This window comes from Aptenodytes forsteri, unplaced genomic scaffold (assembly GCF_000699145.1).
Source record: "Aptenodytes forsteri isolate BGI_AS27 unplaced genomic scaffold, ASM69914v1 Scaffold69, whole genome shotgun sequence".
In the NCBI taxonomy this organism is placed as follows: Eukaryota; Metazoa; Chordata; class Aves; order Sphenisciformes; family Spheniscidae; genus Aptenodytes; species Aptenodytes forsteri.
In genome coordinates, this window is record NW_008795885.1 from 4260109 (window position 1) to 4278664 (window position 18556).

Genomic DNA, 18556 nt, shown 5'->3' on the forward strand with positions numbered 1-18556 from the left:
ATACAGTAAGGATAGACTGCCTTACCGGAGACATACAATTCCCATTTCAAAAAGCAATTTACTAAACAAATAAAATTATCTTAAAGAAATATATTAATCTGTACACTCTATATAATATCTATTTTGCCATTTGTACTTCAAGCAAACTAAATTCTCCTCAAGATTTAGGCAGTTCATGCCCCTGCTCACTATACATTCACCTGAACGGTGAGAACACTGGATTCAAAAACCCTTAGACTGAACAGCATGCAGAGCCCTTCTCTCCTATTTCTTATGCAAATGCCTAGCACTAAAATATTAACATTAGGTTCTCACTTGCTTTATGAGATTCTAAATTTATTTTGCAAAAAAACCCTGTAATTTCCAGTCATTATGAATATTTGACTAACAAAGATGCCTGTAGAAATTCTGGGAAAACATCTTTTAACTTTTTTTCCCATCTCCTTTTCCTAAAATGTTACAGTTCTGTTTTTGTAAGTCTGAAAAGTGTCAGATTCCTTTTCAGCTTTATTTGAGCTTAATGAAGGTTTCTCAAGTGTTTGAAGAAACCAAGAAGATACAGGTTTATGTTATAAAAAGCAAAGAAAGCAAACTAACATACGTTCTTGAAACAAATGTAAAACTAACTTCTAAGCATGCAAATAAAAAAAGAAAAAAGGAAAACACTGACTTTTACGTTTACCCAAGCTGTCAGTGAGTGCACGTTTTCAAATTTAATCTCGGTACAACAACAAAGTTTAAAATCATTCTCAGCTTGGGTTTTCAGACTGTCCACTGATATTTACTGTTAACATGAAAAAATACCTTTGGATTCAGTTTGGTCTCTTTGTCTTTATGCATCACATAGGTGACAATTATGTAAAAACTGCAAGTAGCATGTGTCAAACTAAACTGAAAGGTACACTGTACATATAATGGCTCAATTTATAAAAAGAAGAAAGCAAACTAACATACGTTCTTGAAACAAATGTAAAACTAACTTCTAAGCATGCAAAAAAAAAGAAAAAAGGAAAACACTGACTTTTACGTTTACCCCAGCTGTCAGTGAGTGCACGTTTTCAAATTTAATCTCGGTACAACAACAAAGTTTAAAATCATTCTCAGCTTGGGTTTTCAGACTGTCCACTGATATTTACTGTTAACATGAAAAAATACCTTTGGATTCAGTTTGGTCTCTTTGTCTTTATGCATCACATAGGTGACAATTATGTAAAAACTGCAAGTAGCATGTGTCAAACTAAACTGAAAGGTACACTGTACATATAATGGCTCAATTCATTTTCATATTGTCAATATTTGAGGAAAAGGATGAGATTTTGCTCTTACAGGTAAGATAACTGCTCAGAAGTGACACAAAAAATCAAGATGTTAAAAGTTGTAACTCTTTTTCTTTATTACTAGTGCACTTAAGCTTAATGGCTGTGATTTTAATGTTGCTTAGTGCAAATTCCTACATCTATGCATTCTTCCTACTTTGTTCTATTAAAGCTTAACTTGAAAGGAAAACAAGTCTATTGTAGTTAAAAAGGCACCAGGTGCACATTCACCTAGTGGATAAACCCTGTCTGAAAGTGGTTTACCTTTTTTTAAAAAAATTTACTTAGCCACTAAACACTGACCCAACTGTAGCTATGAAGAAGATTCTAAATTTATTTTGCAAAAAAACCCTGTAATTTCCAGTCATTATGAATATTTGACTAACAAAGATGCCTGTAGAAATTCTGGGAAAACATCTTTTAACTTTTTTTCCCATCTCCTTTTCCTAAAATGTTACAGTTCTGTTTTTGTAAGTCTGAAAAGTGTCAGATTCCTTTTCAGCTTTATTTGAGCTTAATGAAGGTTTCTCAAGTGTTTGAAGAAACCAAGAAGATACAGGTTTATGTTATAAAAAGCAAAGAAAGCAAACTAACATACGTTCTTGAAACAAATGTAAAACTAACTTCTAAGCATGCAAATAAAAAAAGAAAAAAGGAAAACACTGACTTTTACGTTTACCCAAGCTGTCAGTGAGTGCACGTTTTCAAATTTAATCTCGGTACAACAACAAAGTTTAAAATCATTCTCAGCTTGGGTTTTCAGACTGTCCACTGATATTTACTGTTAACATGAAAAAATACCTTTGGATTCAGTTTGGTCTCTTTGTCTTTATGCATCACATAGGTGACAATTATGTAAAAACTGCAAGTAGCATGTGTCAAACTAAACTGAAAGGTACACTGTACATATAATGGCTCAATTCATTTTCATATTGTCAATATTTGAGGAAAAGGATGAGATTTTGCTCTTACAGGTAAGATAACTGCTCAGAAGTGACACAAAAAATCAAGATGTTAAAAGTTGTAACTCTTTTTCTTTATTACTAGTGCACTTAAGCTTAATGGCTGTGATTTTAATGTTGCTTAGTGCAAATTCCTACATCTATGCATTCTTCCTACTTTGTTCTATTAAAGCTTAACTTGAAAGGAAAACAAGTCTATTGTAGTTAAAAAGGCACCAGGTGCACATTCACCTAGTGGATAAACCCTGTCTGAAAGTGGTTTACCTTTTTTTAAAAAAATTTACTTAGCCACTAAACACTGACCCAACTGTAGCTATGAAGAAGAAAACACAAAAAATTTTAGTCCTCAAAATACAGGTTAGATTTCCCTCCCCACAATCCATCTCAATTTTTTTTTTTTTAAACAGGGAAGTCTCCCATTATTTATAAACAAGGTAGCAACCTTAAAACCAAAAGAAATAACATTAAAATAAAGCTGTATAGTAAATGCATTTTCAGTTCATACTGATTACAGAACATCACTTTAAATCCATGTTGTCTATAAGGAACACTTGGAACTCTTTTGCCTTTCAGAACAATAACTGGTTCTGGTTTACAGATCCATTCAGTACATCAGTCTCTTAGATGCAGAATTTTCCTTTCAAGTCTCAACATTATTCTAAACATTAGAATGGTTCAATGGTCAAAGATGAAAGACACTTGGAAGTGAAGCCACAAGGAACATGATATTAGAGAACACTTCAACTTATAAGTAAGCATCTACCTCTCTCTCTATACAGCTTTTATGGAAAAATATTAAAGCCTTGGTTTTCTCACCTCTGTTTCAAACTACTGCAGATTACCTAAAGTAGTTACCACAGATTATCCACTTTGTTGTAATTTGTCACGGTATCTCTACCTGATGGGACGCTGCAAATAGACCAAAATTCACTTCACTGATTGCTCAAAGCTTACACTAGGTGACGTTTAGGCCCACTTTATCTGTAACCTAAATAAATAATAAATAATTTTTCCAAGAGTTTCTGAACTGTCAAGATGTGGTCTTTTCTATACGTCTGTACAGTTAGAAGCATCACTGCGGCTCTTGTCCTGCTTCTGAATTACTCCAACAATCTTTTTTGCAGACTTACCACAATTTTTCCCTGATTACATCTGTAAAGAATGAAACCACAGAATGCATTCCTAACTTGCCCCCAACTATGCTGTTGTTCTTTGCATCTTTCCACTACTACATTAAACAAACTTCTGCTCACTGATTTCATCACCCTTCAAACTACTTTAATTCACCCGTCTCTTATCCGAAGGGTGATGAAATCAGTGAGCAGAAAACTACTTTAATTCACCCGTCTCTTATCCATCTCCCACTTAAGATCAAAAAATCAATTAAGTCCCAAATCAGCAATTATGTCAATCTCCATTACCAAAACTTTCATGCACTTTCTTTAATGCACAAACCCAAAACTTTTTTAAAAATGGGAAAAATGCAACCAACCAACTCTTTTCTTACTTAAATAGCCAGTCATCATAGCAAGTCCTGAGACTGAACACTGTTTCCTGGCTATTAAGTAACAGTGAAGTACTTCTTAATCCTGGTACTGCTGGAACTTAAAAGCATTCATCCTTGGTAAAAAATACACACACATAGATATTTATCTCCTGTTCATGGTTCACTCCGCCACATATATATACATACACATATACATGCACACTAGATAGATAGATATGTTAGCTCAAAAAGAACCATGGAAAATTTAATCACAAGGCTGGGGCAAGGGTGTTATTAATTAAATATGATAATGTATTTCATCAATAAAAGACAAAACCCTTAATTCTGCTGTTCTCACAGCTAATATGCCATCCTTGAAGATTCTCCAGGTCTCTGAAAGCAAAACTGACAAAAAAAAACTGGTATTAAACTGACAAGAACACATTTGTACGTTTTGTTCTTACATGTTATTCACAGAGGATAATGAAGGATGAAAAACTTCCCAGGTACATTTTTAGAAACGTGCTTTGTTTTTTTTTATAAGACTGAAGGTTTAGTTTTCTTCCAGAGATTCTTTACCTGTAAGTCTAGCACCTTTTTCAGAAGTTACAGGTAATTGAAATGATGCTTACATGAAGGAATCTTTTAACAGTTTAAAGTTGTAAACACTACAAATAAAGTTGAAAGCAATTCATATGAAGTTTTCTGCAATGTAAGTAACAAAAAACAGAAAAATGACAATAAAGTAAACATTTAAATTTTTTGAGAAAATAGGCTATGATAAAGCTAAAAAATTTAAATCCTTGGTGCATTTTAACAAACAGAAAGGAATTTAGGCAAAAGTATGAAAAACAATTAAGTAGGGAATTCAATTTATAAGGACATCATCTGTCCTGTTTTCTATGTATCTTGTCTTTTCCAATAGCAGTATTAAACAAGGCTGTTTTCACTGAAAATCAAAGATTCTTACAATAAACAAGCTAATGAGAACAGAGCTAATTAATATTTATAGTGTCAATACAGTAAGTAAAAACTAAAATGCTTCTAAGAAAATCATATTCCTAGTGATGCTTGATACTCTATTTGTAAACTATTTCTGAATAGTTGTCAAACTTCCTAATTACTGTTAGCCTTACAAATGCCCTCTTTGTAATCTTCTAACATTCTTGGTTTTGTACATAAGTTAAGCGTAACACTTGTAACATTACAAAGTTCTGATTAAAACACTGCAGAAGTCACTCCTCTGATAACTTCTACTTACCATATTATTTTTACCTTCTTCTGCCAAAGGGATCCTCGCCTTGCTTTTTGTCATTCCTCTCAGCTTTGATCTTATTTTTCTCCTCCTTCCTGACAGTCTTTGGCTTCTTTACTCCCTGCTTTCCCATTTGTGAAACTTTTCTCTTTGCTGGTCAATGCAATGCCTTCAAAGTTACGTTACACTGTCTCTTCCCTAACACTTTTCTATTCTCAGGCCCTTGATCTCACTTCTCCTTACACCTATCTTAGTCTTTCTATTGCTTTCATTTCTTCTTCACTAATTTTCTTATTTCCTCAGGTGTCTTACTCTGTATTCTTAGAATGCAGAGAAAAGACTAGAAAAAGCCACTTTCATTACAAGACATACTACAGATCACAGAGTAGCTGTGTCCCAAGTTTGCGAAGCCTCCACTTTACCAGAGTAAAAACTTGACTTCTTGGAAGAAGCAAAACAAATTCTGCTAGATACTGAGGTTTCTCTTCTGAAAGGTACTTGTATCTGCCTCCAAAACGCTACTTTCCATGCGTGCAAAGCACTACTTTCCACACCTCTTTTGCTCCCTCCACTACTGCAGCAGCCATTACAACACCAAAAAAAAAAATTGTAAGAAGTCCTTAAGCAAGCCTTTCTCAGCATCACAGAAGTTCTTCCCTAGCACAAAAAGGTCTAAACAGCATATAGAAGCACTACAATAGGTGCATTTTAAAGGGTCCTTCCAGAAGACAAAAAGTGGCCTTTGACTAAGGATCCTTGAAAGAATAATCTTTTCAAAACAGAGTTTCCAAGTTTTGGAAATAGATAGTCCAAGGTTTACATCATATGCATCTGTCCCAGATTTCTTTCTGGAGCCTTAAAATACAGTTAAATTGTTTTCGAATGCGTCTTATCTACAGCTGCTACAAGGGAGAACCACTTAAATTTGGTAACTCCGTTACCAAAATTCAGCAATATTTTTTTCTTTAAAGAACATGCAAACACTTTTCAGCAGAGCAGTACCTTACAAATCTGAGACCACTTGGTACACAATATTCCTGACTACTTTGCAACTGCCTCTAATAACCCTTGTAAAATTCGCACCTTTGTATTTCTCTCTAAAGGAGTTCACAGTATAGCCATAATGATAGATTGATCTGACAGCTACCCAAACTTGATACAGAATAAAAAGCATACTACCTGCTATTTTTCATGGAATCGGGACTTGCTGATCACTTGAATAGTATTTTAGAACAACTTATTTGTTTGGGCGGAAAAACTATCATTGTATTTCTGTGAATTTAGTAAAAAAACAGATACACTGACTAATTTTGTAACACAAACTACATTTGGGGGCCATTTAGGCTATCCTTATTGTAAGTAAACTTAAACTGTGCATTTCAAAATCACTTTTCCATCTGTCCAACAGACTTAGAGTACTTAGACATTCATCTCTCCCATGTGCCAAGGCATATGTTATGAATTTACTGGATGGCAGTATTTACCGTAAGTAGGATTCCAGGAGTCTATCCAGTCGTTTATAGAAGGGTCGTGATGTAAAGTATCCACTCCAGTAATGATGATCTCTGTCTGCATAGGTGAAGAAGTCTCCACTTAAAACAGGGAAAAATGAATTGCTGCCTTCTTCACCCAAACTGCTTTCTTTGCGCAGAGCTTCAAAGTAATCTGATAAAGTTCCAAACTGGGCCTGAACGAAAATTAAAATTACTATAACATAGCATCATTTTCTTTATTTAGACATATGAAGAGAATGAATATGCTTGGTTTCATATACGTTTCAGAACTATGGCAGTCTTCCAGCAGAATTATAGCAGAAATCCTATCCTAAAGAGCTTTAAAGTTTCCCTGCACACTTTTCAGACAAACTGAATAGCTCTTCCAAAAGCATTTCAACTTCAATTCAACTCAGTACAAGACAGACATGTACCTGTTGGAGCAGGTCCAGAGGAGGGCCACAAAAATGATCAGGGGAATGGAACACCTCTCCTATGAAGAAAGGCTGAGAGAGTTGGGGTTGTTTAAGCCTGGAGAAGAGTAGGCTCCAGCGAGACCATATTGCGGCCTTTTGATACTTAAAGGGGGCTTATAAGAAAGATGGGGACAAACTTTTTAGTAGGGCCTGTAGCGATAGGACAAGGGGCAATGGTTTTAAACTAAAAGAGGGTAGAGTCAGAATAGAGATAAGGAAGACATTTTTTACACTGGGGGTGGTGAAACACTGGCACAGGTTGCCCAGAGAGGTGGTGGATGCCCCATCCCGGGAAACATTCCAGGTCAGGTTGGACGGGGCTCTGAGCAACCTGATCTAGTTGAAGATGTCCCTGCCCACGGCAGGGGGGTCGGACTAGATGACCTTTAGAGGTCCCTTCCAACTGAAACCATTCTATGATTCTATGATTTATGAAATACGAAATACTTTTCTTTTTTAAAGTATAAATCGGTATCTAAAATACAAGCTAAATCTCAACAAATAAGCAAAGCATTCTTTCGTGTCTTACGAATAAGTCTCTAATACATGAACTAAGTAATACCTCAATATTATGTAAGTAGATGTCTGGACTAAATAAGAAACTTTATGTAATGTAACAAGAGCATAGTTGTCTTAATCCTGCATTTTCAAAATTAACTCTGTTGCGCTCCAGTTCTCCAACATATGCTTAACCCAAGATGACTGTTGATCAAAAAATTAGCATTTGTTTTCAGAAGCTGTTTTTTTAAAACTATATACAAAGAAATTGTGATTAGAGCTGTAACAGAAATTGTGTTTAGAGCTGTAACATGGGGGAGTACAAAAAACTCATTATCTTCTGGTCATTTTTAAAAATACTCAGATAAATAAGGCAATAACAGCCCTTTACAGGGCAGGTCAAGAGACGGTACCCTCAAGCTTGAGGAGTAAAAAAAAAGGGGGGAAATAAAAAAGGAAGAGAGACTGATGTCAATGTTGCCAGCATTGAGAGATGTTGTTAAAGAAGGCATAGAAGGCAAACTGGGTTTTGAATGAGGGTGGAAAAACAATTAATGGAAGTGGGAACAGCACTGAAGACCACCTTACCATAAGTACCCTCATAATAAACTATAATGATAATTCTTCAAATTTAAATTTAGTCACTTTTTTGTTGTTTGGGGTTTTTTTTAATTATTGTTAACAACAAGCATACAAAGTAGCATGCTACAGTTTACAACACAAGAAAACAAGCTTTTAGCAAAAATCTTTTTAAAAAGTGACTTGGAATATAAGGACTATTACTGTGACAACAAAGATGTGCTATTTCAACATTTAAAAAAAGAAAACAAACCAAAAAACAGTATTCACTCTTCAAAATCATTCAGAAGATCCAAGTGTCTGTTAGGTGGATACAGTATGATAACTTGCCACTTTGAATGGCAGTAAAGCAGAGAAAGAGACATATTGCCACAGAAATCCCAACAGCAGTGATCCTTCTCTTATCAGGCACTTCTAGGACACTTGGCCTTTTCCCTGACTATCACAGACACCTACGAGACATAATTCAGAAGAAAAAAGAAAAGATATCAATGGACCAAGAGAAATCAGGTATAGGTGACCTCCCTTCTGTATGCTGGGTTACATCAGAGGAAGAAAACCTCACCAGAGGAACCAGCAAAATTGAAGAAAACTCAGTCTAAGTGGAGTGGAAACAGTGAAATAACCTGGTAGACTCTTCTATTGGCATATAAAAAGTCTCATCTTAATTTATGCATAATAGATGTAAAGGAGATCAAACTCCGCAAGAGCAAAATAGATATCTTTTTACAGTAATCTACCACACACTTTTAGGACCATAGAATAGTTGCTGGCACGAGAATCTGAATGCTAACAGACATATCCACTAGACAAGTATCTCAAATGTGTCTGAAAGTGTAAATCTCTCATACAGTCAGAAAGGCAGAGTGGGCGGTCCCTTGTGTAAGTAGTAATATCCTAGGCATCTCAGCACTTAAGAAAGAAATGTGAACTCTTCCTTTACATAAAGGAGTGGAGTTACAGTCCGCTGGGGAAAGTGCAGCGGAGTGTGAAAGTTCTCCACCAAATCTCGTATTTCCAAGGATAAATGACATCAGTTTAAAAAAAAAAAAAAAAAAAAAAAAAAAAACAAAACCACCAGTGAGAGAAAGAAAAAAATCCAACTAAATAAATAAAATGAAAAGGAGACACGCTCCAGTGCCAACAGTGCTCCAGCTGAGCAAAGTACCCTAGGTATGAAGTGGCTGAATCTGAGGATTGCGTATCTTTTTGTCTGGGTATTAAGGACCAGAAAAAGGGTTGGATACTTCTATGAGGGCCCCAAGGGCTGGTGTGATTCCCAAGGTAATAATCCAGGTGGGCAAGCCAGGGCTAATGAAATAGACTCATAGAGTCCTTGGCAATAGGCTGAGCAGAACCTTTCAGATAAAGATCTTTCCGATGCCTCAGGACACAAGTGGTCCTTGAAGAATGATCTCAGAGCTTGAGCCTTCAGGTTTTGCCCCAGAGAAGAAAATCATCCAGCCCAGGTTAGTTGGAATGGAGACTACAGAAAGTATACTGCTGTTAGCATCCAAAGAGTAACTACCTGCACACTATATTCATTTTGAGGGGAGTAAAGCTGGTGATAGCAGAAAGCTTTAGATTTAAAAGATGGGCTTTAGACTTAAAAGATTTAAAAGAGGTCCAGGTCTATCTCCCTCCAGTAAGACATTGCAGGCACTCACATATATCATGTCACCCACATCCCATAGGAAACAGATGCAAAATCGAGCTCTCAGACAAGCTGCGATCCCAAGAGATCATCTTTCTTATGCAGAACACAAGTCCATAAGTCAGCAGAAAGAACTAACACACTACAGGCACTACTCTAATCAGCAGTTAAAGGAATGGGGGGAGGTCTCAGAAAAGGTGAGGGAAAAAAAAGATGTACATACAAACAATATAAGAGAGACCAGACCGGGTTTAAAAAGCCTAAATGTGAAAGCAGCAATAGTGCTCTCTCACGTGATACTCAAGAAAAAACAAGGTTGTGGTCCCTATTCCTGAAATATTTCATCATGCTGAAAGATGATGAAAACATGTCTGAGTACAGAGCACATTTATAGTACAAGAAGTCTCTGAAGTACTCAGCTTACACATTAGAATGTATGAATGTGTATATTAACACTCAAACATAATTAATGATTTAAAGTGATCTCTCATCTGATAATTGTGTTAGTATTTTCACTCCTTTTGTAGCCAGGTCAACCTCTTAAATTTACTGTATTCAACAATGTGTGCCAGCAATGGTGCTTCTTAGAATTTGTTGTTTGTTTTGGGACATAAAACCAAGACAACCCAAGCTAAGCAACAAAATTTGCTTGAACTTTAATAAGAAAATACAATAGTTTTAAATAACAAAGCCTGCGAGCCTTAAATAACAATGCCTGAAGCCTGTGAAAACACGAGTACTAAGAAAACAATCAAACCTAATAGCTGTTCTCTAAAAAATTGGATACTATTTTTATTTTTCAAGCAGATAAAAGATGATGAAAACATGTCTGAGTACAGAGCACATTTATAGTACAAGAAGTCTCTGAAGTACTCAGCTTACACATTAGAATGTATGAATGTGTATATTAACACTCAAACATAATTAATGATTTAAAGTGATCTCTCATCTGATAATTGTGTTAGTATTTTCACTCCTTTTGTAGCCAGGTCAACCTCTTAAATTTACTGTATTCAACAATGTGTGCCAGCAATGGTGCCTCTTAGAATTTGTTGTTTGTTTTGGGACATAAAACCAAGACAACCCAAGCTAAGCAACAAAATTTGCTTGAACTTTAATAAGAAAATACAATAGTTTTAAATAACAAAGCCTGCGAGCCTTAAATAACAATGCCTGAAGCCTGTGAAAACACGAGTACTAAGAAAACAATCAAACCTAATAGCTGTTCTCTAAAAAATTGGATACTATTTCTAGTTTTCAAGCAGATATTATTAATAGCAAAGTTTTTGTTTTGGAGGGAGAAGAAATGGTAGAGGTAAAAAAATCTAATCTGCCAAGACAAATCAATCTGCTGTCAAATAATATATAAAGCTCCACAGTTTAAAAAAAAAACAAACCACAACTTTTTTCCATGAAGAATCTCAAAATCCTGAGAAATATTGTCTAATCTACAATCCAGAAAAAAAGTGCTGTATTTACCTTAACATGCCACTCAGGATGAGAATTCATATAATCAAACAGCTTCTGATAATTCTGGTACTGCTGATCCCATTCTGAGCTCTCAGCATAGCGGAAATCATCCCCTAGTGGAGCCAACAGAACTTTAGTACGGAAAAGCTTTGACTTCTTTCTGTATTGATCTAAAATCATCCAAGCCCTTGAGGGGGGAGGGGGAGGAAAAAAAAAGGCAATTTAGCAAACAGAAGAATAAAGGTCAGCATTTGACGAAACAATTCATAGATATCAAGTTGTGCGTTAGGGTGACCCTAAATAAGACATTCAAAACTCTGCTATTTCATTTTGTAACAAGAAGCTGGATGCAATTCCCCTCACAGGGACACCACATTCAACCTACTATTGTTGCAAAGACTATGCTAATTAAATCCTCCAATAAGCTTATCAAGCTCCATCTCAAACAGCAGGTCAGTCTGCATCAATTTGTTCCTGTGCCAACACTAACCTTCAGTTTAAATTATGTTTACCTTCTTTATATTTAGATAACAATCCTGATCCTCTCCAGCCCTTATTTACAATAATAAGCAAGCTCTTCTCATCCCCTCTGGTAATTCCCTTGGATACTTTGCTTCACACCTTCATGTCCTTGACAGAAAAACTGCCCGTAAATTAACCTTTGAGAAACTCCAGCTTTGAAAAAAAAAAAAAACAACAAAAACCCAAAAAAACTTCTGGAGGAAGTTCACTACTAACAATCACTGTTCCCCCTTCAGCCAGCTTCTTACCTGTCTTAGAGCCAGCCCTCTTAAGCTTAAGTACATGTCCTGAAAAATTAAACCCACTGCTTTTCTGCTTTTGGCCTTTAAAAAAAACCCAAAACCAAAAAAACCCAAACAAACAGAAAACCTACACGTGCATGCACAGAAAAGAGGCAGTAAAATTATCCTTTGGCACCTGCTAACTCTTTGACAGGTAAAATATCAGTTCTGCCATTAAGCAGTAATGTATTAAAAGATACAAGTCTGATGTCTGGATTACTGAAAAGGTCCACTCCTCTCTAATTAAAGTTATAGAAATAATTTTAGTTGGGAGTATAAACCATAGTAACATATTTAAGAAAACAGGAATACAAATGACAAAGTTTTAAAGAGAAAATAGCAGCAAAATCCAGATTCAGTGAGCTTTTTTTTTCTACAAGTCTTTTTAATAGATGGTCTACCAAAATCTACTTTCAACTCATACTCTTGAAGATTTGTTATCTAAACATTTATGTGAGAATTGAATCTAGTCCAATATATTTGAAAACCATATTTCTTTGATCAGCAAGTCAGAGTTTATTTGTTTATCAGATTATAAAAGCATTGAGTAAACAGAAGGTCTGACTGTATTCTGGAGGGAGAAAGGGGGCACAACAACATGTTTAGTTAATCTACATAGTTCTGCTGAGATTGGAACAGGCCTAACTAGTGGCTTCCCCCCTCTCTCTGCCTATAGTTTGATTTATAGTTCACATTACCCAGTATTTAGGCTTGAATCAATATTTTTCCTTGACTTTCAACAGGTTGCCAATTTAAACATGAAGACTTCCTCTCCACACAACTAACAGAACAATTGGCACAACACAAGACTTTATAATTCTCCCTTCTAATAAGCCAGCCTAACTCAAATTTTCCACATGAAGCCTATGGTTGGAAACATACTTTATTTTAGAGCCTCTTCAAAAATACAGGACTTCAGGAAAGGTTACAGTTAACAGGATATTTGCCTTTGACATCTCTCTTCAAAGTCCTCCTCTAGTTTCTTTCCAAATCTACTGCAAAATTCATCAGTGTTGCTGTTCTCCCTTTCTTCAAAATACTCATAACTGTAGGATTATGAGGTGTTTTTAAGGGGGCAGCAGGATCTTCTGCCATTGCAAACCAGTTTCAATTGCAAAAACACCAAAGAAAAATTAGATGTCTCAAGTCAGGTATATCCTCTTAAGTTTCTCTCAGATAACCTCCTAAATCACTATTTCATATAGGAGTGAGAAAGAGTCAGCAGAAAGCCCCAGACAGAATTTGCTGAAGATGAAAAATACTTCTGGAGGAAAAAAGAAAAAAAACCAAACAAATTCCACTGACTCTCACCAATGCTTTCCCCTTCTGGTTCCCCAGCAAGACAGTATTAGATACATTTTGATATATGTTTATCCTGCCTACCTAAATAAAAATTTAAAAACTAGAGAGATCAGTCATGAGAAACTTCTTGTAGCACCATAATTATGGATATAGCATATCATCAGCAACTCCATTTTAATGGCTTTTAAAAAAAAAAAACAACCCAAATTTTTGGTTTTATACAATCAAAAGTCCTTGGAATTGTACACAAGATGCATTATGTAGTTCTCAATATTCTGAGCAACCCTAACACTGCACAGTTAGTTGGCAACACTGAATTATATAAACATTTTCAGTAACAGCATCAAGAATATTTTTCACCTTTCTTTGGGAAGCTTTCAGATTATCACTGGATGCTTAAGACCCTTCACAAATGAAGACAACCCCTTCATATCACAAGTGTGTTCTTTTAACACAAAAATTCCAAGTATTTGGCTAAAACCCGTCAAAAGAATTAACGTGGCTGGTTTTGCCCCTTCCTATGTCAAAGGAGGAGGAGCAGTAGCAACCCAGAGTCTGTAGGAATCACAATAAATTTTGCAGCAGTTATGGCAAGTCCTGTGTGACAGGTTTGACAGTGGTCATGGCTTCACAGTCCCTACTACTTCAGCCCATACAGCACATGAAGCATTAGGGACTCACTCTTTGCTCAGTTATCTCAACTAGAAAACAAAACCATTTGGTGGATTGGAAATTTTCTTATCAGGTAATTTGGTGGAGAAGATGGCTATGCAGACAGGATGAGTACTTCCTAAGAGGGTGATCTCAGATTCCTGAGGTTGGCATTCACAAACATTAACCACCAACACCACATCAGCAATGTAATTCTGAGTGCCAGTTGCATGTTGTGCAATGTGACCAACCGTAAAGAGAAAAAAGCTGAAGGGTAAAACTGGGCTCTTGAACAGTAGGGGGTGAAGGGGAAAGTCCATTTTCTACTCCTTCTCTGAAACGCCTAACTTGCAGTATAGGTTCTTTCCTATTTCCATGCATGGGAGAGAAAGACATGCACCAAAATGAGCTATGCTTCCTCTAACAAAACAACTCATTCCCATTCAAGGAAAAAAAAAAAAAAACAGCTGTTTTTTTTTGCTAGTGTGAAAAGCTAGAACTTCAGCATTCAAACATATGGATAAGGATGCAGCTGCAAAACAGGGCGAGTGCAACAGCAACCTTTATAACCTAAGCTGTTATGAAGTGTAATTAAACAAGTACAGGCTTTCAATCAGGCTTCTATTTCATTCCTTCCTACCAAATCACAACTGAAGTGGCAAGGCAATGATAAATCCAACAGCTACTAGTCTTAAGTTTTCAATTCAGTATCTCTTCAGTATATATGTATGTCCATAATAGTATCAAAAGCAACAGCCTCAGCTGAGTATTCAGGATCTGTGTTTTATCAATTTTGTTGCAGCTTTAGCATTGAAGAAAGGTCAGTGATCTAAACCTTGCCTCTAAATTAATAGTGTGTATCAAATACTTTTTCTCAGATCTATGTAGTGTAGATCTGTATTTTTCCAGTCTTAAAAAACAAAGCAATCAGAGATGAGAGGCAGATTAGTGTGCTACAGATCTTTAACCTTGGAAAGTTTATGATGTAAAGATAGATTTTCCAATTACTTTTGGATCTCATACATCTCCTCATCATAACAACAGTAAAACTTGTGTTGTTACAGAGGTCAGCTCACACAAGTTTTTGGTTGCCTACAATATTCTCTTTCTTTTTCGTAAAATATAAGTAGTGTTTTTAGCATTCTCCAGCAAAACACTATTTCCTATGTTTTAGTGAATTTATTTCAAACTAGACTCTCAAACTACGGTTCCTGTGTTCCTTCCAGTGTTCCAAATGTAAATAATCCAGGCTCTCAACTCAAAGGCCATGTGTTAGTTTTACTTTTCCCTTAGGTATTATCTACCATACTGCTGTTTCAACTCCCTGTTAGACACTGAAACTGTTTATACCTACCAAAAGCTGATGCAAAAGATTAAGTTTCAGAGACCATATTGAGATGATGATCTCTTCAATTTGATCATACATTGTCTACGTCTATACGTTCACTACATACCTGCCCCATTTTCTCTGACTTCATAAGACATGATGAAAGAACGGTTTCTTTTACAAGGTCTAATTCAGATTGTTATACAAAGCTTGCATCTAGGAAGTGCAGGGATAAATTAAGATCTAATTGAAAAACAAAAACCTTAAAAAGCATTCCAAGCAGGCTCTCTACATTATACTTATAGCCTGTATGTTCCAGGTATTTGTTAAACAAGCTGTTACTCTTCTACAAATATTGGTCTCACCTAATTGGGATACGTATTCAAGATTTTTCTTTTTACAACTTTGATTTAAAGACACATGAGGTTTCCTTCACATTTGATAAGCACTGGGTGTGTCATAATGATTCTTCTATTAGCTCTACTGTTCTCCTGTCACCTTCAGCTTTCATTTTTCTACTTTCAGAGAAAATGACTATTTCCTATCATCATTCCAATTTCTACCTTAAAGTATGACAATTGTAATGTATTCTGTTTTATTTTGGTTTTATCTTCGATAAAATTTTGTAATAGAATTTTACTGACAAAGTGAAGTTTTCAAGATGCTTGGCAAAATTCACACTCAGAAAAAGGACATGCAGACTTGACATGTAGACAACCAACACATAATCATCACATCATCACTTCAAAACTTCAGCATCAAGACTAGAACCAAAAAGTCACCCTGCTATCCTTAATACATTTGTTATACTCAGCAATTTGCAACAATTGTAAACACCTACCTAAATTTCTAACTCTTGAACTTGGGGATGGTTTGAAGGCCTGAAGATAGTAACAGGACTGTAGAAAACAATCTTTTTCTGGAAAAACCTTTAGCAGTTCTATCTTCCCTTTCTTTTTTTTTTTTTCTTTTTTTTTTTTTTCCTCCTCCCAGAATTGAAAAGTAGTTTTGTAAAACTGTAAAACTTGATTCTTACCCGTGGCAAAACAACTCAGTGTTTCTATTTGAAAAATAAAATTGAAGTTAATATGATTCCCCTGCCCCCCCAACCAGACATGTAAGACATAGGACTCAGATTCATTTAAAGTATCCACTTCAGGAAACCTAGGCCACAGACTGAGAAGTTTTGCAAGGATATACCATGGAAAACATCTCATCATTTGTAGTTACAGCATACTACACCATGCTGTCCCTGAAGTCTTCCAGTGGCATGAGACAGATCACTGTCTATTCATAAAATTCACAAAACCTACAGTAAACCAGTAACGTGACTATAACTAAACAGATGACTATGTTCTGCCTAGCATTCAGAGATAGTAATAGTTAGACCCATGTATCATGAATAGAAAAATATGTAATGCATCTTCCTTAATTATAACCTATCTTCAAATTTCACTGTCAATTATGTTCTGAACTTATGAGCAAACACTAGATTAAGTAACAGATATTATTTTCCTATGACAAGTTTAATTTAAGAACTATATAAATTCACCAAGCTATGCTAGATATCATCTTTGACCAGCATAATTTTTTTTTTTTAAAGTTATTCTCTTGCAGAATATGTAAGAACTGTAGGCTAGATATCATCTTTGACCAGCATAATTTTTTTTTTTTAAAGTTATTCTCTTGCAGAATATGTAAAAACTGTACCTGTGTTGAACATTTCCAGCATGAATGGCTTCTGGTGGAACTCTCCATGGACAGCTTACTCTTCCTCCAGGAAGACGTTTGAAATCAAACTGGCAGCAGATTTTCGGATCTGGACCACAAGTATGAGGAACATCATAGCTATAGAAAGGCATCATATGACAAAGGATATCTGTACTGGATCCCAAATCTGAAATTAAATATATAGAGCACACCTTTAAAAAAAACCCTCTCAGATTTGCCAAAACTAAATCAGTTCCATGTTCTTAATCCAAGAATTGTATTAAAAACATCAGATCAAGACAATTCCTTGCTTTGAATATCCATACCTGGAGTTTACCTTTGTATGTACCACACATATAAAGAGGCTAAAACCAGAGATACAACAAAGATTGGAATGGTCCAATCAAGCACCAGCTGATTAGGAAAGATAGGAACAAAAAGTTAGGGGTTTTCTACCCAGATAAATCTCATTATTTCCAGAGTTTTAGAGGTGAACAAAACAGATTTTTACACTTTTCCATCTAGTCAGTCCATTCCCTAAAGTTTAACCCACCAGGAGCAGAGATCTATACATATTGTGTCAAGTCTCAAAAGAAATGTAACTTTGAAAACAACCCGAAGTTCTCATAGAACTTAAGAGAACTTTAAGTTTACTCACCTGGTAAAACCCTTAAATGCTGATTATCTATATCCAGCACTAACTACTTAAAGTAATTTTATGCTGAAAAAAAGGGATGAATGCTGTAGATGTGCCACAGAACCTGGCTCCTAATTATGTCAACAATACATATGAAAATACTCTTCAAAACCTTAACAGCGTAAGTCTGCAAAGTTCCAATCCAGATCTTCTGTTTAAAAACTCCTGTTTTACTACTACATATTACTAAAAAGGTAATATTCCATAAATATATGCATGTACTTTTCAACTACAAGAGTTCTCTTTATCTCAGGTACCACGTCTACATATTACGCCAGATGAGTGTGCAGTGACCTTTGATATGTGATCTGTTTTGAAAAGCCTTCTTTTGAAGGCCAAATACTAGACCATATCATATATGTGATTTACGTATGCAACTATTTAGGAAAAAGGCCTGTCAATTAAGTATTCTGTACACTGAGTGGCATATACCAACATTCAAAGAAAAATCTCTGAAGTGTCAGTATCTGACAACTTCTTTCACAGTGGTATGTTTTCCTCAGGTCAAGTTTACTTGTGCAGCTGATTGCTTTCTCCGAATACCCTCCTTCCTACAATTTCCAATTAAAAAATTGGAAATTTTTTAGATCCAGAGATGATCTAAACAGCTTCAAAAACACCACCACCTTTCAACAGTAAGTACTAAATACATTTGTTTGACCCTGTATTGATAAAGCAGTGACATACTAGCTTACTTTAAAAAACAGAAAGACCAAAACCTCAATGATATACATTCATCAAACAGCTTATTGGAATGCTGGTACAGTACAAAGCAAAACAAAATGTTCATACAGATACATCAGTTTGCTAAGGTATAATCACTACATTACCTAAGAAAATTTTCACGCTCTATAAAAAAAAAAAAAAAAAAAAAAAA

General features: G+C 35.5%; 1 protein-coding gene across 1 annotated transcript in view; it reads right to left on the bottom strand.

The window, feature by feature from the left end:
- The window catches only part of MAN2A1 (mannosidase alpha class 2A member 1), a 153400-nt gene that overhangs the window by 62789 nt on the left and 72055 nt on the right, over positions 1-18556 (bottom strand). Inside the window, exons 7-9 of the mRNA XM_009284206.2 lie at positions 16983-17169; positions 11199-11376; positions 6504-6706 (exon numbers count right to left, since the gene is read on the bottom strand). Coding sequence (XP_009282481.1) covers positions 6504-6706; positions 11199-11376; positions 16983-17169 — 568 coding nt within the window. The remainder of the gene's footprint in view (positions 1-6503; positions 6707-11198; positions 11377-16982; positions 17170-18556) is intronic.